General features: G+C 33.7%; 1 protein-coding gene across 1 annotated transcript in view; it reads left to right on the top strand.

The window, feature by feature from the left end:
- The window catches only part of CNBD1 (cyclic nucleotide binding domain containing 1), a 307427-nt gene extending 296161 nt beyond the window's left edge, over nucleotides 1-11266 (top strand). Inside the window, exons 11-12 of the mRNA XM_069465605.1 lie at nucleotides 9739-9806; nucleotides 11087-11266. Of these exons, the coding sequence (XP_069321706.1) occupies nucleotides 9739-9806; nucleotides 11087-11266 (248 nt within the window). The remainder of the gene's footprint in view (nucleotides 1-9738; nucleotides 9807-11086) is intronic.
- The last annotated feature ends 11671 nt before the right edge of the window (nucleotides 11267-22937 follow it).

Here is a 22937-nt window from a genome sequence, read left to right as displayed (position 1 = left end):
GTGATCAGTGATCTTTGATGTTACTATTATAATTTTTTGGGAGTGCCATGAACCACATCCATAAAAGATGACAAACAATTGATGAATATTGTGTGTGTTCTGACTGCTACACCCATTGGTCATTCCCATGTATCTCTCCTGCTCCTTAGGCCTCCCGAAGACACAATAATATTAAAATTAGGCCAATTAATAACCCTACAGGGGCCTCTAAGAATTCAAGTGAAAGGAAGTCACATGTCTCTCTCAATTTAAATCAAAAGCTAGAAATAATTAACTCGGTGAGGAAAACAAGCTGAAAGCTAAGCCTGTTGAGCTAAGCCGTTAGGAAAGTTGTGAATGCAAAGGAAAAGTTCTTGAAGGAAATAAAAGTGCTACTCCAGCAAACACATAAATGATAAAAAAGCACGACAGTCTTATTGCTGATATGGAGAAAGTTTCAGTGGTCTGGATAGATCAAACCAGTCACATTTCCTTAAGCCAAAACCCTAATCCAAAGCAAGCTCCCCAGCTTCCAACTCTCTTTAATTCTATGAAGGCTGCAGAAGAACAGTTAGTAGCTAACAGAGGATGGTTGATAAGGTTTAAGGAAAGAAGCCATCTTCATAACATATGAGGGCAAGATGCAACTGTTAGGTCCAGAGCTGAGATGGAGATGCATGAAGCCTCAGGCATAGCAAAATGCCATTTATTTTAAACATCTGGGTGCAGAAGGGTGGAGGCCAAAAAAGGCATCCACCATGAGGGAAGGGAAAGCTTTAGGTTTTATGGAGGGTTTTTCTGGGCAGAGTGAGTAATGCCTGCAGAGATAGGGGAGATGGGTAGCTTTGTCCTTATCAGGAGGGATAGGAATGCCAGCGTCACTGCAGCTGTCTGTGGTCAAAGCTAGATTTACAACCTTGGACTCTCCAGACTCCTGTGATTTTTGTTTCACAGGCTGTATGATCACTATCTATGTATTATGTCCTATACATACTTTTTGGGTTCCCATACTAAGCCAACCTAACAGCAACAAGTGCTGATGTAGAAGCTATAGCAAGTTTTCCAGAAGATGTAGCTAAGATCATTGATGAAGGTGGCTACACTAAACAGCAGATTTTAAATGTTGAGAAAACAGCCTAATATTGGAAGAAGATGCCATCTAGGACTCTCATAGCTGGAGAGAAGTCAATGCCTGGCTTCAAGGCTTTAAAGCTTCAAAGAACAAGCTGACTCTCTTGTTAAGGGCTAATGCAGCTGGTGATTTTAAGTTGAAGCCAGTGCTCATTTGCTATTCTGAAAACCCTAGGGTCTTTAAAAATTAAGCTAAATTTACTCTGCTTGTGCTCCAAAAATGGAACAACAAAGCCTGGATGATCACACATCTCTACAGAATGGTTTACTGAATGTTTGAAGCCCAGTGTTGAGACATACTGTTCAGAAAAAAAGATTCCTTTCAAAACATTACTGCTCACTGACTTTGACCTAGTCACCAAGAGTTCTGATGAAGATGTATATGAGATTAATGTTTTCATGCCTGCTAACACAACATCCATTCTGTATTTTTGAATTTCAGGTCTTATAATTTAAGAAACACATTTCATACAGCTATAGCTGTCATAGATAGTGATTTCTCTAACATAAATTTAAAACCTTCTGGAAAGAATTCACCATTATAGATGCCATTAAGAACATTTATGATGCATGTGAGGCGGTCATTATATCAATATTAACAGGAACAACTGGATTGGTGCAATCTCCTGATAAAATTTGAATAGATAAGGAGTGGCTTCTTACAGATGAGCAAAGAAAGTTGTTTCCTGAGATGGATTCTACTCTTGCTGAAGGTGGAAGATTGCGGAAATGGTAACGAAGGATTCACAATATTCCATGAACTTAGTTGATAAAGAAACTGCAGCATTTGAGAGGATTGACTGCAATTTTGAACGAAGCTCTACTGTGTATAAAATGCTATCAAACAGTATCACACACTACAGAGAACTCTTTTGTGAAAGGAAGAGTCAATTGATCAAACTTCATTGTTGTCTTATTTTTAAAAATTGCCACAGCCACCTCAGCAGCCATGACCCCAATTAATCGACAGCCATCAGTATCAAGGCAAGACCATCCTCTAGCAAAAAATTATGACTTGCTGAAGGTCCAGATGATAGCATTTTTAGCAATAAATATTTTTTAAGTGAGGTATGTACATTTTTATACATATGCTATTGCACACTTAATAGACTATAATATAGTATAAACATAACTTTTATATGCATTGGAAAAATAAAAATATTTGACTCACTTTATTGTGATATTTAGTGCTCTGAAACTGAACCCACAATAACTCAGAAATACGTCTTTTTTTGTATTTTATATAATTATTTCTTTACTTGTCTGTCTCTAACAATAGAGTGTATAGCTATTCAAGGTCAAATACCATATTTTTTTATCCTTATTCCTGGCATATAGTTGTAGCTAAATATATTTACAGAGTGAATAAACAATAAAATCCTTATAACCCCATGTTTAATTAGTGATTTACTAATAATTCCAACTTGTTTCTATAACTTTGCCCAAGAATATCATAAGCAGGACTAGCCTAAATGTACCTTTTAAATATATTTTTATTTCATTCACATATATATATTTTAAAACTCGTCATATATTATTCTCACAAACATGGTACTATTGCCAAAAGTTGTCGATTCGTATCCAACCAAATAAGCTGTTTCTTAGAAATATATTAATATTGGCCGGGCGCGGTGGCTCACGCCTGTAATCCTAGCACTCTGGGAGGCCGAGGAGGGTGGATCGCTCGAGGTCGGGAGTTCGAGACCAGCCTGAGCAAGAGTGAGACCCTGTCTCTACTAAAAATAGATAGAAATTATATGGACAACTAAAATATATATATACAAAAAAATTAGCCGGGCATGGTGGCGCATGCCTGTAGTCCCAGCTACTCGGGAGGCTGAGGCAGTAGGATCGCTTAAGCCCAGGAGTTTGAGGTTGCTGTGAGCTAGGCTGACGCCACGGCACTCACTCTAGCCCGGGCAACAGAGTGAGACTCTGTCTCAAAAAAAAAAAAAAAAAGAAATATATTAATAAACACACAGTAAATAATATGCTACCTATCAGAATTAGATTTATTGAAGTTCATGGATAGGCATTTATTGACAATTTTATAGTCTTTTCCTAGCATAGAATTTTTTTTTTTTTTTTAGGTAGGGTCTCACTTTGTTACCCGGAGTTAGAGTAGAATAGCATCATCAGAGCTCACTACAACCTCAAACTCCTGGGCTCAAGTGATCCTCCTGCCTCAGCCTCCCTAGTAGCTAGGACTACAGGCATGTGCCACCACCACACCTGGCTAATTTTTCTATTATTTTGTAGAGACGAGTTCTTGTTCTTGATCAGGCTAGTGTCAAACTCCTGGCTTCCAGCAATCCTCCCACCTTGGCCTCTCAAAGTGCTAGGATTACAGGCATGAGCCACTGAGCCTGGCCTTAAATGCTATCTTAATGACATTACAGTATCACTTTTCCTTAAATACTATCATGAGTGACCATGAAGTGAATAGAGCCTTAAACAATATTATTGTTTCAACAGTATGTAATTTTCCAAAAAAAATTTTTTTTCACTGTATAGGAGAAATATTTGGCAATATTTTTCTCATTGTAACTGAATTAAATTTTCTGGGGGTTACCTTAACATTCACTAGTGTTTTGGGGCAAAAATATCCTTTCCTGATAATCAGGGGTGTCTTTAATATCTTATATTTGTAATGCTAAAATGTTTAAGAAAGCTTTAAGTAACCTGAGAAGATTTTCCCAGTTCAAACTGAAACTCTTACCCCTCATTTTGTCCCTTTGTCCATTTGAGATAAATTGTGAAAATGCCATTCGTTATAGACACAGACACACACACACACTATACCAAGTATTTTGATATGTGAATTCCTTCTAAATATTAAAACTAGGGTAAAGTGATATCTGTGTTCAAAGCAAAATATAAGATTAACAAAAGCAGAGCAGTAATACTATGTCAATGTATCATTTCTAGTTACCCAATATGGCTAGGATTTGCTTCTTATATGTTGGATAATAGATGTGCCTATCATGCACAAGTGATATTATTAAAACATCCTAATATTCCCATGCTTTGAAAGACATTCACCCACACATTCCCTATTCAAATAAATATTTTCCAAGAGCACATAAGGTTAACATCCCTATGTTATAATTACCAAGGAAAATCTGAACTTCATGTGATACTTAAAGGCACTGTTTTCACATTTGTGTTTCTTGCCAATTTTAAAATTCTATGGCTATATTTTAAAATGATTGAAGTCTTCACTCACCTGAAATATTGTTTAATTTTTAACACCTAGCATCATTTGGTTTCAGGTATTTACCTTGGTGGACTTAATACTCTAATTTAGTCAAAATCCTTGAATTCTAGGTGGTAAACCTAAACAGCTTAGCCACTATGGGTATAAATGTTTATATTATTATTATATTTGTCAAATGATCAGAATTCTTCTATCCTTTTTTTTTTTGTTTTTTTTTTTTTTTTGAGACAGAGTCTCACTCTGTTGCCCAGGCTAGAGTGAGTGCCGTGGCGTCAGCCTAGCTCACAGCAACCTCAAACTCCTGGGCTCAAGCAATCCTCCTGTCTCAGCCTCCCGAGTAGCTGGGACTACAGGCATGCACCACCATGCCCGGCTAATTTTTTCTATATATATTTTTAGCTGTCCATATAATTTCTTTCTATTTTTTAGTAGAGATGGGGTCTCGCTCTTGCTCAGGCTGGTCTCGAACTCCTGAGCTCAAACGATCCGCCCACCTCGGCCTCCCAGAGTGCTAGGATTACAGGCGTGAGCCACCGCGCCCGGCCTTTTTTTTGTTTTTGATATTACAATGTGTCTACCATATGCACACTAAGAAATTAATATGCACTGGTCATATGTGGGTGAAAGGTTAAGAAAGTAGGAGTTTGTAGACATATGGTAATAATTTTATACCTTATATAATAATTACATTATGGTATATATATAATTAGAACTCTTAAACATCACTTATGTACCATTGTTATGCATTTTTCTCTATAACTTCAGTTTGTTTCAAAATTATTATTATTACTTTGAAACTTAAGTAATAAAAGTGTTTTCTTATTTAAAAAGTATTTATGTAATTTAGTACTCAGTATTTTTTATCATATTTTTGCAAGCTGCTTGGGGTATGTTGTTTGAACGGAGAACCTATCTTATGATAAACACAGAGCTTCACAAGCAGGATTTCCCCAAAAGACTTCTAAGTCTGACATGGAAGTCTTATCCCCTCGGCCTTCCGAGACCTGGGTGGCTGGATAGTGCAGACGTTTTTCCTTCAGCAGCAGGCCACCCAAGATAGCCAAAGTGAAGAAGGATCTACTGGGTACCCAGGGATCCCTGTGGGTGCCAAGATATGTGAGCAACAGCACTCAATAGATCTGAGCACAGTCCCAAAGGTGTTCTCCACATGTACATTGATTTCAGCAGGCTGCACCTGCTTTAGAGTTTGTGTCATTAGTTTTCCCAGCAGTGGTGGTTCTTTCTGGGAGAAATAAAGGAGTAATAAATGAGAGCATATCAATGACTGGTACCCATACTCAAACTTCATGATTCAGTAAGTCTGGGTTGAAGCCCCAAAATTTGTATTCATAACAAGTTCCTAAGGTACTGATGCCACTGGTCTGGGGAGCAAACTTTAAGAACCACTCCCTCATGGGATCTTTTGTGGCTATAGGTTATTTCTGAAGATTGCTTTAAATTGTCCTGTTTTAGACGCCTGCAATTTTATATACTTATGAAATTTCAAGTGTCCCTACCAAAGTAGCATTTTCAGAACACAGATACACATCCTTCTGATTCCTTGAGACTCACTATGACACTACAATATTATTTGTTCCTCTTCGTGTTGAACAAATGCGTGGTGATGACTCACTGTTAACAATTCCTGAAACCTGTCCTAGAAGTCTAACAACACACTGATTTAGATTTCTTGTCTTTTTCCCCACTTCACCTCAAAGCAGCATTGATGGACATTCTAGATTCCTGTTCAAACATCAAGACTTGACAGTTCCATTTCTTTTCATAAAGGACTAGGTCATTTAGATAAACCTCTTCCTAAAAAGCTGTAGAAAGCTAGATGAAATATGTTCTAAAATAGCTAAATAGAGATAAAATATTCTGTTTCTTGCATGGACTAAAAAGTGGCTAAATTACTAAATATCACTAAGTTTAATAAACCAAGAATAGATTTTTTAGTAAAAGCAATTCTAACTGTGGTAAGGTGATACCTCATTGGGGTTTTAATTTGCATTTCCCTGATGATTAGTGATATTGAACATTTTTTCATATGTTTATTGGCCATTTGTCTATCTTCTTTTGAAAAGCTTCTGTTCATGTCTTTTGCCCACTTTTTAATGGGGTTGTTTGTTTTTTCTTGCTGATTCACTTGAGTTCTTTGTAGGTTCTGGTTATTACTCCTTTATCAGATATATAGCTTGCAAATATTTTCTCCCATTCTGTAGGTTATCTATTTGTTCTGTTGATTATTTCCTTAGCTGTGCAGAACCTTTTTAATTTAATCAATACCCATTTATTTATTTTTATTGTTGCCGTGATTGCTATTTCTTCCTAAATTCTTTGCCTAGGCCAATACCTAGAGGAGTTTCTGGCATGGATGAAGAGCGGAAGGAATGCTTACACACTGTTGGTGGGACAGCAAATTAGTACAACCTCTGTGGAATACAACATGGACATTCCTCAAAGAAATAAATATAGACCTCCCATTCCATCCAGCAATCCCACTCCTGGATATCTGCCCAAAGGAAATGAAGTCATTTTACAAAAAAACAAAAAACAAAACCTGCACATGAATGTTTATCACAGAACAATTAACAATTGCAAAAATGTGGAATCAACCTAAGTGTCCATAAATGCATGAGTGAATAAAGAAAATGTAGAGGGGGTGGGTGCGTGTGTGTGTGTGTGTTTGTGTGTGTATACATACATATGTATATATATATATATATATATATAAAATCATGAAGTACTACTCAGCTATGAAAATAAATGAAATATTGTCTTTTGCAGCAACTTGGATGGAACAGGAGATCATTATCCTAAGTGAATTATCTCAGAAATGGAAAAACAAACACCACATGTACTCTCTAATAATTGGGAACTAAAGGATGGGCACATACAGGCACAAAGAGATGTAAAGGACATTGGAAATCCAGAAAGGCGGAGCATGGGAGGGAGTGAGGTGTAAAAACTTACCTATTGGGTTCAGTGAACACTGTTTTTGTAATGGGCATACAAAAACTCCACCTTAATCATTATACAAGTTTTCCTGTAACAAAAACATGTTTTCCCCCTTAACCTTTTGAAATAAAAAAAAAAAAAGAAAAAATACTTCCAAAAACCCATGGATTATGAATAAATCACAGTGGAAATGAAAAAATATTTTAACCATAATTGAAGTGAAAATACTAATTACACATCAAAACTTGTTGATTTTCTCTAAGTCATCATGCTTAGAGGGAAATTTAGTCACTATAAATGGAAAAATGGAAGGGATGAAATCAAAGAGTTCATCACCTACTCCAAGGTATTGGAAAAAGAGTGGCAACTTAAAAGAATGTCAAAGGAAAAATAATAAAACTTTTAATATATAGAAAACCATCCAACAGAGAAGATGATCAGCAAAGTCACAAGATAACTCTGAAAAGAATAATGAAATTGGTACAGCTCTGGAGAGATTCATACAAAAAAAGAAAGCATACACTATAGTATCCTATATGTGAAAGGCGAGAGCATACAGATGTTGTTATTTAAAAACCACAGGAGGCAATTATAAGCAAACATATGCAAATATGGACAAATTTCTAGAAAAGTGAAACATTAGACAATTTTTACAAAAAGAAATAGAAAAGGGGATTAATTTCATGTGTATTAAAGAAACTGAATATAAAATTTCAAATCTTCCCACAAACACCCATTTGGTTTAACCTGTTAATTCTATGAAACATTTAAGGAAAACCTGTGTCAATACTACACAAACATTCCTATTAAACAGGGGGTAAAACTGTCCTAAACTTTTTAAATCAGCCCATCATAGACTTTATACTAAAACCTGGACATTATAAGAAAATGAGATTACTGGCCAATCTCATAAACAAACAAATATGCAAAATGTAGCATTGTGTAAGCATACTTAATTCAGAAACATATAAAAAGCACAATACATCTTGAGCAAGTTGGATTTATTCTGTAAATGTAAGATTAGTTTAATAATCAAAAATGTACCAATAGATCTCACCACATTTATAGAACAAATGAGAAATTTCATATAAAAATCATTTCTTCAGGCCCTTAGTTTTAAATCTTTTTGTTCCAGGAACCCAGACACAATACTATTTCTATCACTATCATTGAGTTTTCAGAGCTTTATGTAAGCACTATAATGAAAATCTGTCAACTCTTGAGGTCATTCTTCTTTAGGAAAACCTGCTAACAGCAGGACCCTTTGAATTATATCCTGTAGATCAATCTGACATTACTTTTTCAGCTGTCCCTCCTGAGGTCTCTCTGAATCTACAAAGAAAAGGAAACAATAGTTCTTTTATGACCATCATAATTACTGAAATGGAATCACATAGTATTCTGTTCACATCTTTGCAGTGGCATGCCTCTTTGCTTGTTGAAATGTTAGAAAAAAAGTGAAAAGTTTTTTACGTATCAAAGTCCACTGCAATTCAGAAATGACACCTTCCTATTTTCAATTCCTGCCTATTGCAGTTACTTGAAGTAGAGTGAGACAACCTCATCTCAAATAAAATCTGCTGAATTGGATGACACTCACTCTCAGACTATGATTTATTTAAATACAATTTAAATGTTATGATAATGCTTTAGGCATGCCACAAACTGATTCTTAATTTTGATTTAGCTATATATTCTTTTCTTTGCCATTCTTTTCACTCAGCCATCTTCAGTGTATTGGCTATACTGCTTAGGACTGTTTTTTCATGCATTCAATATGCTGCTCCTGGCTTCGTAGTTGAACAAAACTGTCCAAAATATAATGGGTAGTTGGCCATCCTAGACTGTTTTTGTGTCCTGGACTACAGACTTTCCCCAAAGCCCTCAAGCATGCTTCCTCTTGAATCCCAATATCAGGTTTGTGTAGAGTAACCTTCTTCTGTTGTCCAAGAATAACTACGGATACTTCCTTTTTGTTCTCAAACATGTCCACAGTTGGATGATAAGTTGTATGACTACTCTCAGTTTGGGTCATATGCCTATATCTTAGGAGCATGGGATCCTAAATAAAGCAAGTATATAGTATTTCAGCGTTTGTCATGGAAAGTGATTCTGCCAAGGGATAAGGGAATGGCTTTAGGGTAAGCAACCCAACAATATGTGCCACATGTTAAATGCTAAACAATTTCTAATTTCTGATCACAAAGTTGGAAATTGCACAAATTAGACTAAATGATTTATGCTAAATTTCTCTGGGATGGTTTGGATGCCTATAAATATGAATTTAGAAAAAAATACTAATGAGTCAATTTTATTATTAGAGGAAAGCCAATTTTGCCTGCTATTTTCAAATATTGGTAATGATAAGAATTAGCAACTTTTGTAATTTTTACTCATTTTAAAAAATTTTTGATAACATTTTCAATATTTTCTTTTTTTTTTTTTCCATCTAGAATTAGACCCAGTGACCCAGCAACTTATGCTCCAAACAGCTAAACCAACTTTTGGCCATCTGACAGACGTAAGTAAAATGCTCAAGTTATAATAAATATTCACAGTAATTAAATGCAAGCATTTATTATGTTTTAGTGTCTAGTAACTTTCCTACTACAATGACTGTAATATTATCTACTCTAGAAAACAATGGACTAGGACATTTGTGAAAGTTATTATTAATGATCCATCCACCTGCTTATGTGTTTTAATTTTATTTATGGTAATATTTTTGGTAACACGAATACTTATTACATACTACAAAAATTTTCACAGCCTGTCTTAGCAAAAATATACCTGTGATAAGCCTTACTTAAAGAGTTTTGCATTTTTAAAGAGGAATGTAAACATTTCAATAGATATTTCAAAGGTCTTTTTTTTTTTTAGTTTTAGAATGTCTATTTTATGTAACTAAAATATTACTTGTAGTTGCTACAAACACACCTTATGCCAAACTTTATAAAATTTATGCCTGTAGAATACACAGAGGATCACTATGCATTAGTTCAGGTTGGAATATTTAGTTAGTTTATGCTAGAATATTTAATAACTTATACAAGAAATGTGATTACAAGTTTGAACAAATTAATGATATAATGTAGAAATGGAGTACATTTAAGTCAATAGCATCCCAGAGGGGTCTGAAGAAGCTCAGATGATCTGATGGTATTGCTCTTCATGAAAAGTAAGCAGAATCCAAATGAACAAAACATCGCAAAGGCCACATATGTGAAGTGGATGTTTTAAAAGGTGGCAGACAATGATGTGTGACATGAGGAAATGGTAGAGAAGCCCACAGGAGAAGGAAATAGATTAGCCATATAACCAAATAGAATCTTTAAGGACCAGAAATACCTACAGGGAATTTTTAAAGGCTAACTTATTTATAGTGTGGTGCTAAATGCCAGCCCTCCCCTCTGCCTCCCAACAAAATCCTTAGTGAAATCCATATGATTCATCTGATGCTGTCAGTGTTTCCTTAAGGCTGCATTTGAACACATGCTGAGTCTTCCCTTAAGACAAAAGTGTGGTGAGAACAGAAGTTTCCCCAAAGGAGGCAACATCTGGGTTATATTTTGAGAACTCCTACAGGATTTGTGAGTTAAAGTGCAGCTTTCAGCTGTATGTTGGATTAAATCATCATGATGAAAGTGAGACAATAGTGTTTCCTCACCATGATTGCTAAATGACACAATGATGGTGGTTGGCGTAGGACCTCATAGAAGAGGGACGTTATGAGATGACCCCTTGCAAACATTAATGCTATCTGTTTGTAACAATAAAAATTTCATATTCCCTGAACTTAAGATCTACCTACTGACCTCCATTGATACAAGTGAAACTTTGACTCAACTGAGAGGGACAAGTCCAGAGTTGAGGGAAGATACTTTCTTTATAGATAAGCAATCAGATTGGGATAGGAACCCTACTCTGAAAGAAAATGTAAAGAAGAGTATCCTCAATCCCTTACTTGGAAGAGGAGTTTAAGCCAGGAGCCAATGGAGCACTGATTATCAAGGTAAATCTTGGTGTTATCTTCGCCTTGAGAAGATTTTTTTGGGTGATGGTGGGGGCGGCAAGAGGACAAACACAGACAGATTTTTTTTGTAGGAAATATATCAGTGATAGAGAGAATGCTCTTCACCAGGCTTGGTGGGGATAGAAAATGCTGGAAAGGGCTAACTAGCTGGAACTCCACCTTCCTGTGAAGAAATCTCGTTTATGTTTCTCAGGGGTCCATGTACCAAGCAACGTGATGTATCAGGGGAGCAGACATGTGAAAGGCAGTGGAAAAAGTAAAGTGAAGCCAGAAGAAAATCCTAGGTTGGAAGTGTTTCCAGAGAAATTTAGAAGAAAATAGACATTTCTAATTAAATTCTTTCAAGTAATTTTCAGTGTCAGGTTTGAAGTAAATCCTCTGTTTTCTCTCAAAATCTTTAATTGCTCACTGATAATTTTGATGTGAATAGATTTTTTTTTTTTTTATGCTGAGTGGAAAAACGTGCCAACTCCAACTTCCAGTTTGGGGAAGGCAAGAACAGATGCTGTATACTAAGCCAGCCACATCTGTGTTCAACCATGTATTTAATAGCACAGGAAAAATAAAATGAAAAATACTTTATTCTGGCAATGTGTTAATGATCATGCAAGTGTTCATTTTTAATTCTGTATTTGTCACTATGTTGTTTGTGACAGTTCTCAAGCTGTTTTGAATTTTGCTTCTTTCCGGGGCATCCATTCTGGTACTTCGCAAAAGTTAGCATTATTTTCTTCACTAATTCCGGCAGAGTCAAAATTAAATAGAGATCATAAATCTGCATAAAACACCTACCTGTATGTTTTATGCTCTTTTTTCCATGCTGATTACAATTTTTCCACAGACATGTAATTATTTTGACTAGTTTATAAAAGTGAGGAGTTCTAGACATAGCTCAGTTTTGCTGGTATATTTATTGGATGTTTAAATAGTAAAATTTTTATGTGTAGTGCCATCAAGAGCCAGATTCATTAATAGGACCTCACTCCCCACTTACCTGCTCAAATGGTGTTTAATTGTCCTGTGTTTACTCCTCAAAATTTTATTGTTTTACATTTCACAATCAGTCTGCAATCAATTTGGAATTGACTGTAGTCTATGATGTGAATTTAAGGTTTTTTTTTTCCATATGAATATCTAATTTTTCCAGGCCCATGTATTGAAAAGATCATTCTCTACCCACTGAATTGCATTGCCACCATTGTTATAGATTAGGTGACTGCACATGTGTAAGTATATGTTTTCTCTGTTTTATAAAATAGGTGCATTTGCCAATCCCTACATCAGTGCCATAACTTAAGTTTTGAGACTCTATATAAATTTTGATTATTTTGGTAGAGTAAATCCAAATCCACTTGTTCGTTGTCAAGATTGTCTTATCAATTCTCTACTCCTTTGAATTTATAGTTAAATTTTAGAGTCAACTGACTTGTCAATATCCACAAAATAACATGGAATTTTAAGTTTTTCTTTTTGTCTTTCTTTTTCAGTAGTTTTGCTTTGGTGAGCTAAAATATTGTTTTGGTTTTATTTCTGCTTATTCTGTTTAGGTTTTAAAGCTTTTCAAATCTGTGAGTTTATGTCTTTCATTAGTTTTGGAAAATTTTCAGCCTATATTTTATGAAATATTTCTCTGCCCCGTTCTTTTTTCCCTCCTTTTAGGGCCCCATTTAAACATATGTGAGAAGTTTTCACTGTATGGTCTTTTCTCCTACACATTTTTCTGTATTTCTTATTCTTTTTATCTCTACTTCAGTTTACATATTTTTAATTGCTCTTCCAGTTTACTAATCCTATCTCTGCTATTTTTAATTTGCTATAAATTTATCTATTGAGTTTTTAATTTCCAGTTAAATGGATGCCAACTACTGCATGATATTCCACATTTTTTATCCTTTTAGTCCACCTTTTTCACTATTTCCTTGAACATTTTAATCAAAGTTATTTTAAATTCCTGGTCTACCACTTTAATATCTGTATCATCTGTGCTGCAAGATATCTAATTGTCCTGTTTTTTCCTTTGTCTTCTGTCATATAGTCTTGCTTGTTGGTATGCTTGTTCAATTTTCAATTGAATACTAGATATTTTGTACAAAAACTATGCAGTTCAGAAACTTTTTAGTTTAATTAAGTCTCATCTTTAAATTTTTATTGTTGCTGTACTTTATTTTGAGATCTTAGTCATAAATTATTTACTTAGGCCAATGTCCAGAATAGTCTTTCCTGTGTATTCTTCTAGAATTATTATGGCTTCGGGTCTTACATTTAAGTCTTTAGTCCATCCTGAGTTACCTTTTGCATATCATGAGAGATAGGAATCCAATTTCATTCCCTTACACATGGCTATCCAATTTTCTCAGCACCATTTATTGAACAGGGTGTCCTTTCTTCTGTTTTTGTCTGCTTTGTCAAAACTCAGTTGGTTATAGGTGTATGGAAAGGAAATAATCAAGAGAGTTAATAGATAACCTACAGAATGGGAGGAAATATTAGCACACTATACATCCTATAAAGGGCTAATATCCAGAATCTACAAAGAAATCAAACAAATCAGCAAGAAAAACAAAACAAACAAACCAAAAAACATCAAAAAGTGGGTGAAAGATAGGAACAGATTTTTTTAAAAAGAAAATTAGACAATTGGCCAACATGTGAAACATGAAACATGAAAAAATGCTCAACATCACTAATCAGGGAAATGCAAATTAAAACCACAATGATATACCACTTTACTCTTATCAGAATGGCCATGATTAAAAGGTCAAAAAACAATAGATGCTGGTGCAGATGCAGTGAAAAGGGAATGCTTATACACTCTTGGTAGGAATGTAAACTAATACAACCTCTGTGGCAAACAGTAGGGAGATTCCTCAAGAACTAAAATTAGACCTACTATTCAATCCAGCAATCCCACTACTGGGTATCTACCTAAAGGAAAAGAAGTCATTTTACGAACAAAACAAAACAAAACAAACAAACAAAAAAAAAACACCTGCATCTGAATGTTATTGCAGCACAAGTCACAATTGCAAAGATATGGAATAGACCTAACTGCCCATCAACTGAGGAGTGAATAAAGAAAATGTGGTGTATATATACCATGGAGTACTACTCAGTTATAAAAAGGAATGAAATAATGTCTTTTGCAGCAACTTGAATGAAACTGGAGGCCATATCCTAAGTGCCATATCTCATGAATGGAAAAACAAATATCATATGTTCTCACTTATAAGTGGGAGCTAAGTGAATAATATATATGGTCATAAGTTGTATAATGGGCATTGAAAACTAAGAAGGGTGAGGGATTAAAATCCACTTATTAGGTGTAATACACAGAATTCTGGTGGAGGGTACACTAAAAGCCCTGACTTCAGCATTATATAATACAATTCATCCATGTAACACAAAACTCTTGTACTCCCTGAATATACTTGAATAAATGTGAAAGAAAAAAAAAAAGAAAAAAAGAAAAGAAAAAGAAGCAGCAGCATTCCAGCTGAAAAACAATTGTGTAGAATTCAACATTTTTTTACCAGGCAGATGAAGTAGGGGATTGATCACATTAATCAATAAGGGAAAACTGAGGCTGGATCACAAGTGTGGTAAGCCTCAGCCTGTTTCTTCTTCATCCCTGTTACTCTGCAGGGTTTTCAATGGAATTGGTAAACATCAGTTGAGCCCCACCCTGACAGTTCCTGAACTTGAATTTTGTCTCTTTAGGGAATACTGCTGAGAGCATGGTTTTTTTCCAATGGGTTTTGGCTTAACTTTTGAGCCCCTTGCCCTGCACAGATGTCTTGAGGGAACAATTGACCATATGTTTGAGGTCCTTTAAAGTCCTTAATTTTGTCATTATGGACACAATAGACCACACAAAGCTCAGCTGGTTTCTCTATATTCCCCAGTATGGTCCCTCTGTCCAGGCAAATCCCTTGAGCAATATCAGCAAATAACTCTAAAGGAGTCAAATCAGTTCCACATTGATAGTTCGACTTCTCCGGATTACTGAGTCTTTATGATTTCATGAAATTAGCAGATCTCTGAAGCCTTTGAAGACCAGATTTTCCTCCCAGCTTTTCTAATTATGCTCAGCAGGAGCAACAGTCTGCCACAAACTAACCCACTTTTCCCAGAAGTGGAAGTTCTGAATATATTTTGTCAAAAAAAGATTAAATAAAACCTGTTACCTAAATAAATTTTTTTTCATATTCTCTTTGGTCCTACCATTTTATCATGGTTTTCTTTCTAAAGAACATGCTCATTCAAAGTATGTTTTTTAGGAAGTGGTTGAGAGCATTTTTCCAAATGAATGGTTCAAGACTCCCTATCAACCCCTTCATATCTGAAACATTGAAGTTGAGTCTTCTCTGCACCCACATGTTTTCCGCCACAGGAATAATTTTATAACAGACAACTTAACTATCATATCTTTTAAACATATATATTCTAAAATTGTGTCATGAGCATGAGATGGTAAAAAATTTTCTCTCACTTTATTCTTTACAGAAATGATGTACTTTAAGGAATGTATTTGGCCACCATGATTTGGTAAATAAATGAGGCTCATGGTGAGCAATAGAAGTATGATAGATACATGAGTAATTGTTGATAGAATGTGCAAAATATGTTGTAGATACAGAATGAATGGAGACCAGACTTTGAATTGGGGTTGACTCACTATAGTTGAAAAAGGAGCAGAGTGAACTTTCAAAAAGAAAAAAAAAAAATTTAAAACATTGTAAGTCAAGTTCAATATTTGACCAAACTAATAATGAATTTTATCCTCAGGATAGAATGTTATATTCAGAGAAACATATTAGGGAGAATAAAACTAGGCTTTTTATTTCTTTTCTTTTCTTTTTTTTTTTATTTCAGAGTATAATAGGGGTACAAATGTTTTGGTTACATAAATTACTTTTGTACCATTTCAGTCAAAGTTATAAGTGTGCCCATCCCCCAGTTAGTGTGCATTGTACCCATTAGGTGTGATTTTACCCATCCTCTCCTCCCTCCTCCCACCTGCTTGATTTCCAATGAATGTTATTTTCAAGTTATTTTTAAAATGGAAAAATATAGTCAGGACACTTTATAGCTGGTAAAAAGCCATTCTGTGATTACTCCTGAGCTAAATCAGGTTTTTAATAGAGCAAAACAATCAGATTTAATTTTTAAACATAAATATCAAAAATTTTACTCTAGATATTTAAGAAAAGTGGAAAATGGGAAGGCAGAAGGAGAATTAAAAAGTTTCTTTTTATCTGGGCGTTCTCTAGTCCTTAGGTTCAGCTGTCAGTGAATATGTTCCTTTTTGAAAATCTCTATAAAAACACATATGTGTTGCATAAAAACCAATGGTTAAGTACTCTTCAGAAAAGTCTATTTATAATGATTGTTGCAGTGTTTCCCGTTTTCACATGATAGTGGTCAGGAGTACGGCAGTGGTGAGGAAGAGAACACACAAAGACAAGAGAACACATGCAGTGCCAACTCTGTGCTCTTTGCATTCCTCCCTTAACTGAGTGATTGACATTTAAAGACACAAAAGACAATGGGACAGCAAAATGGAGGAAGCTTGCAGGTATAATTTTTCTTTACCCCATAAAGTATGTGGTAAATGTTTCTTTTCCAGCTTCTTTTGGCATTTGACTGGGTGATACAGAGTAGATAGAACTTTAAAAGTGAAGAAAGGAATTATCTACAATTTCTAATGTTTTTTCTAAGTAATCTATTCAAAACAAAAAATGTTTCTCAATATGGACTACATAACAGGGGCACCTGTGGAACTTCATGAAGTTATATTTGCTCTCCCATTACCCTTTTCAGTTTCTACTTCAGGATATTTGAAATGAATGCCAGATACCTACATTTTTAAAAGTTTTATAAGAGATTATACTAAAATTCCCTTCAAACTTGGGAACATTTTCCAGGCATCAATCCCAAACTATTTTTTCAAAAAATCTTTGTTGTTTGGTTCTGAAATAAAAGCCAAACTAATTTTTAAGACCTTTAACTAAATCCAGGTTGACCTTTCAAGTATATGTACTTTTCTTATCAGAGCCCTTATCTTTCAAAGGATGATAATAATCCTATTCTAGTTCTGCTAGCTCTTAGAACAATTGGTTTTGTACTGGATGAGAAAAAAGAAAATAGTAATATTAGAAAAAGCTGCCAGGAAAAATAAACTGGAAATAATTGTCACTTATTCTCAGTCAGTTGTGAATCAGTTATTGAGAATTTTCTGAAAAATATTCTATAAAACTTTTATGAACAATATACACAAATGAAGCTAGACTATAAATGACTGAATTTTTGTTGAAAGTGATGTTGGATCTCCTTTTATTTATGTGCCCATATGAATACATGAACACACATGCATGAACACAGAGCAGCCCCTAAAACACAGTGAACATATGAAACCTGCTGCTCTAGATAGTCTATTTCTGGGTTAAGCCGTATTATCTGATAGTTGTGTCTATACAGATTTGATCGCTTTGGCTTTTGCTGAATTGTGTTTTGTTTGATAGCACAGCCTAAAGATGTTATTACTAGAAATGTCAAAGCTCTTCTGATTTTACTGTACTGTAAGAACACAGGTGCTGATGCAATTTCCAATATTCTTTTTATTAAGACATATGGGACATGTTTTTACATTTATAGTGCCAGGAATAGGTCTTCTGAATAACCACTTTGTTTTCATTTCAAGGATACTATGACATATTAATGAATCATTGATCCTTCTTTTTGTTGACTACTAGAAAGCTTTGGGCTAAATGTGTGATCCATCTCCACCAGATGTCCAGGAACATTTGGCATGTTCTTAATGTACTCATCTCACTTCTGATAATCATCTCATTTTTCTATCCTTATTTTCCCTCTGTCTTAATTTTTTAGTCTTTATTTGTTTTATTTTGCAGTGTTATATATATTTTTATTAAAAAAACTATTTTAAGATACATCTTTTAACAGAAAAAAAAAACTAAATCCAGATTGATTATCACCTAGCACCAACCATCTAATTTAAATCATTTTAACATTAATCAATATAACCAGAATGATGTAATTTTGTAATGGTATTCTTTTGATTCCTAGTATGTTACTTTATTTTGCTTCATATAAGACCATAAAGCAATATAAAAATAGCTTAGCTTATTGCCAGAGAATTTTAGGGAGGGTGTTTGGTTTATTCATTTACTTAATTTATGAGTTAATAATGCATGATAAAGAGAGTGGACAGATAGAATAATTATACTATTAATATAATCAGAAAATATTTTAATTAAATAGATAAAAATAGATTGTTGCCTTTAGATACCTATTCATAGATTCAGTAGGCCAGTACGTAATTTATCATTTAATATTGTCAATTTATTCTATTACATTTCTAGTCCTAAATATTATGATTGCAGTGGATCATCCATCCTGTATAATATATGATTTTTAAATTTAGGTTTAAACTGAAATGTTCTCGAATAAAAATATAGATAAAAGCTAGAAACAGAGAAATTTTCCAAAGATCTAGTATGATCATCTTTGTATTTCTACCAAAAAACTATGAAAATAAAGCTTAAGAAGTGAAAAAACAAATGTTAGGTTACAATTTGAAAATTGTTCTGCTTCTAATTTGAACAAATGTTATGGTCTCAAAATTGTTCTTGATTTAATATTCTTTTCTTTTCATGCATAATTATCGTGAGAAATTGTTGTGTTTTTAATCACAGTTTTCTGGAAGAAACAATAATATAAAACAAATTTTTAGAATTGGCAATGATGTATGCCTTTAAAAACAGGTTTTCATGTTTTCTAAAGACATTTCACTTATTGCAATAATTATTTTTTGCATAAAAATTTAAAAACAATAAAGAGTATTTGAGATTCTCTATTATTTTAATAGGAGTTTTAATTTTGAAAGAAAACAAGAAAGCCATGCTCTTGAATTTACAATTAAACTATCATTTTTGTCATTTACTCATGTGGGTAGGGTACAATATATTATTGCTCATGAAATACACAAAGTACACATAGTGACTGTGAATTGGTCAATTCATGCCTGTAAATTGATGCATAATTAATGTTGTTAGACTTTTCCTATTGTACCCTTAAGCAAATCATGTACAAATGATAAAATCTATATTTAACAAAATGACAGAGGAGTTTACCAAAGCTGTGTTACTTACCTGTGTTGAAAACCCCCAGAGAGCTAATGACACAAAAATTTCCACCACAATTGTCTTAACTCTATATAGTTGGAAAATAAAGTCACCATATGAACTATTTCTTTTTTCATTCCATAGATATAAATAGACAGCCTAATATATGACACGTTCTGCTGTTAGCCACACTGACTTAATTCAGTGCTTATCACTTCTGCATACGTGGTGACTTTCTAATGGTCATGCATTTATTTTCAGGACCAAAGCCTTCAATTCTAAGGAAAGAAATATGATTTCCTACTGAAGAATAGGATTCTGTATTACTATCGTTATTTTCTTCATACCTTAGGGGATTAATGTTCTTATTTAGAGAGCTTAACAAAAATCCAAAGTATTGACTTATTAAAGTTTACTTTCATATACTTTCAAATAGTGATAAATATTTAGCTATTTTAAGATCTGCTTTAGAACTTAAACGATTTAGGAGTAAATTGCCTAATGACTCTTAGTTTAAGTATATGTATACAAGAGACCGAAAAAGAGAGAATAAGAAAGACAGGAAGAAAAGAGAGAGTTTGAGAGATGAGCTGGTAGAGAAAGAATTTGCCAAGTTGATCTCATGACAGTGATACACATTAACTGAGTAGCAACTATAGTAATCCTGGAAATTAATATGCATAAAAATAAAAATACCAATCTGCCATGACTCCTGTTTGTACCATTTCATTTTTATAATGTGCTTGTAGATATTTATATTGAAGTATAAGAGGCATATAGTAATATTGCATAGTTCTTAAGTGTATAGATCAATGAATTTATATATAGTGGCAACAACTATGTAACGTCTACAAAGTTCATAATATAGGACACTACCAGCACCCCAAAAGCCTCTCTCATTTCTACCTGCTATCACTGATCTCTCTCTCCCTGAGGGTAACAATTAGTCTAATTTTTCATCATAGTTTAACCTGTTCTTGAACTTTATATATATAGAATTAAGTACTGTGCATTACTTTGTCACTGGCTTTGTCCTCTTAATGTTGTGTGTATGACATCTGTCAGTGCTGATGTGTGTAGCAGCTGTTGGGATTTTTACATTGATGAATGGCAATCGATGGTAGTAATATTCTAGTATTATGTGGTATGAATACATACAATAGATTTTACCATGTACAAACATTTTAGTTTTCCTAAGTTAATAATGCTATGGATCCTAGTCCAGGAAATATGGATCAAACACACTCTTCCCTGTCTCTCTCACTGAAAGCAGCTGTAGAATCTGAGCAGAATGCACAAAGAAACTGTTGAGCATTCTGAAAAGTCAATAGGTAGATTAGGGAAGATTAGAATTCAAAGTAATATCACACTGGCAGTGAGTTTACTAATTTCCCCTCTTTATTATTCACATTGCTTGGCCCAGCAGGTGGGTACAATCTCAGAAGTACCAGGCAGAATGAGGTAGCTAATTCCCCAGCTTTTTGGCCAAAGACATGAGAAGCAGCAGCACAAGAAACCGGAAAAGTACTAGAGAGATAAATGAAAAAGCTCATGAAAGTGAACCCATAAATTTAAGACCTCCTAAGCACATGCAAAGATCTGTTCCTTGTTAGCATTAAAAAAGACTTTAAGCACTGAACCCGCAGGTATACCACCATTCTTGCTGGCCACTGGATGGCACACATGAAGGACTGATACTAGGAGCTTTTCAAAGACTTTGAAAACTGAACTAACAGGGAATCACAGCCCATAGAAGGTGTGTTGGAGTTGCAGCCTGATCTAACCAGGTCTATTGCCTGCTTTAACAAAAATGTCATCATTCTCAATAAAATTGAAATAAGACCTATTATAATTATAAAAATATAAAATAAATTTTAGTGTAAGAATATATGATAAAATTAAATATCCAAAATAAGAGCTATGTGTGTGTATATATGTATATGTATATATGTAGATTGATAGAGATATAGATACATTGTCTGTCCCAAAAGTATCCAGCCATGTAACTGTATATACATAAAACCATATATATAAAAATGTGTATGTGTTGGTGAATACAATCATGCCATCTGTGGATAATGATAGACTTATTTATTTTTTATTTCTTATATTTTAAAGTGTATTTTCCTAATTTATTATGCTGGCTTATACTTCCAGTGCAATATAGAATAGAAGTGATGACAGAACAGTTTCAGTATTTCACCATGTATATTTCAAGTTTGTATGTGTATATTCTGGCAGGTCAATAAAATTCTCTACAATTCTGGTTTGCTAAGGGTTTTTATTGAATGAATGTTGAATTATACCAAATGTTCCACATTTATTGAGAGAAACATAAAATTTGTGGTCATTCTTTAAAAATAAGATAATGATGTCTTTTCACATATTAAATCAACATTGTCCTACTTTAATAAAACTGATTTGGTATGATTTTGTTATAATACTGAGTGAGGTATAATAATTCCTTATTTCAAATTTTGGGATCTAAGTAAATAAGGGTGATGGCCCTGTAATTTTAATTTTTTTAATTTTTTTTATTTTGTATAATGTTATACTGAATTCTTAAAATATTTTGAGAAGATTTTTTTTTAAATTCCATTATAAGAAGCGTATATTTTAAAATGGCATTATTTCTTTTAATTGTTGTAAAATTCACTTAAGAAGACAGCCCTTGAGCCATAGATTAAATTCTTTAATAAATATAAAATTATTCATATTTAAAAATATCTTTTATTGTGAGTTTTAGTAAATTGTGTTTTTTAAAAAAATTTTCCATTTAATTTCAGTGCTTTTTGGCTTACATGTTGTAGTTGATGATTCAACTGTAAGTCTTATTATTCTAATTTTGAAGGTAATGTTTCTTCTTTGGTTTTAAAAGTTTTATTTATTTATTTATTTTATTGTTACATAACAATTGTAAATACTTTGGGAGATATATGTGATATTTTGATACCTGTATACAATGTATAATGATGAAATTAGAGTAATTGAGATATTACCACCTTAAACATTTATCTTTTCTTTGTGCTGGGAATATTGCAGTTCTTCTCTTCTAGTTATTTTGAAATATATAACAAATTATTGTTAACTCTAATTTTCCTACTGTTCTGTCAAATACTATAACTTATTCTTTCTATCAAAAGATATTTTTGTACCCCTTTGCTAACTTCTCTTTACCACCCCCTCCCATTCCCTTCCTAGCCTCTGGAAACCAATATTCCACTTTCTACTTCCACAAGATACACTATTTTAGTTCCCACATTTGAGTAAAAATATACCGTATTTGTCTTTCTGGTCCTGGCTTATTTCATTTAACATAATGTTGCTATCCATGTTGCTGCTAATGATAAAATTTCATTCTTTTTATGATTAAATAATATTCCATTGTATAAACCTACCGAATTTTCTTTATCCATTCATTTACTGATACAGCAGTCCCTAACCTTTTTGGCACCAGGAACCGGTTTCATGGAAG

Source organism: Eulemur rufifrons, chromosome 3, assembly GCF_041146395.1.
Source record: "Eulemur rufifrons isolate Redbay chromosome 3, OSU_ERuf_1, whole genome shotgun sequence".
Lineage (NCBI taxonomy): Eukaryota > Metazoa > Chordata > Mammalia > Primates > Lemuridae > Eulemur > Eulemur rufifrons.
Note: the sequence above shows the minus strand (reverse complement) of the source record. Positions and strands in the feature narration are given on the sequence as shown.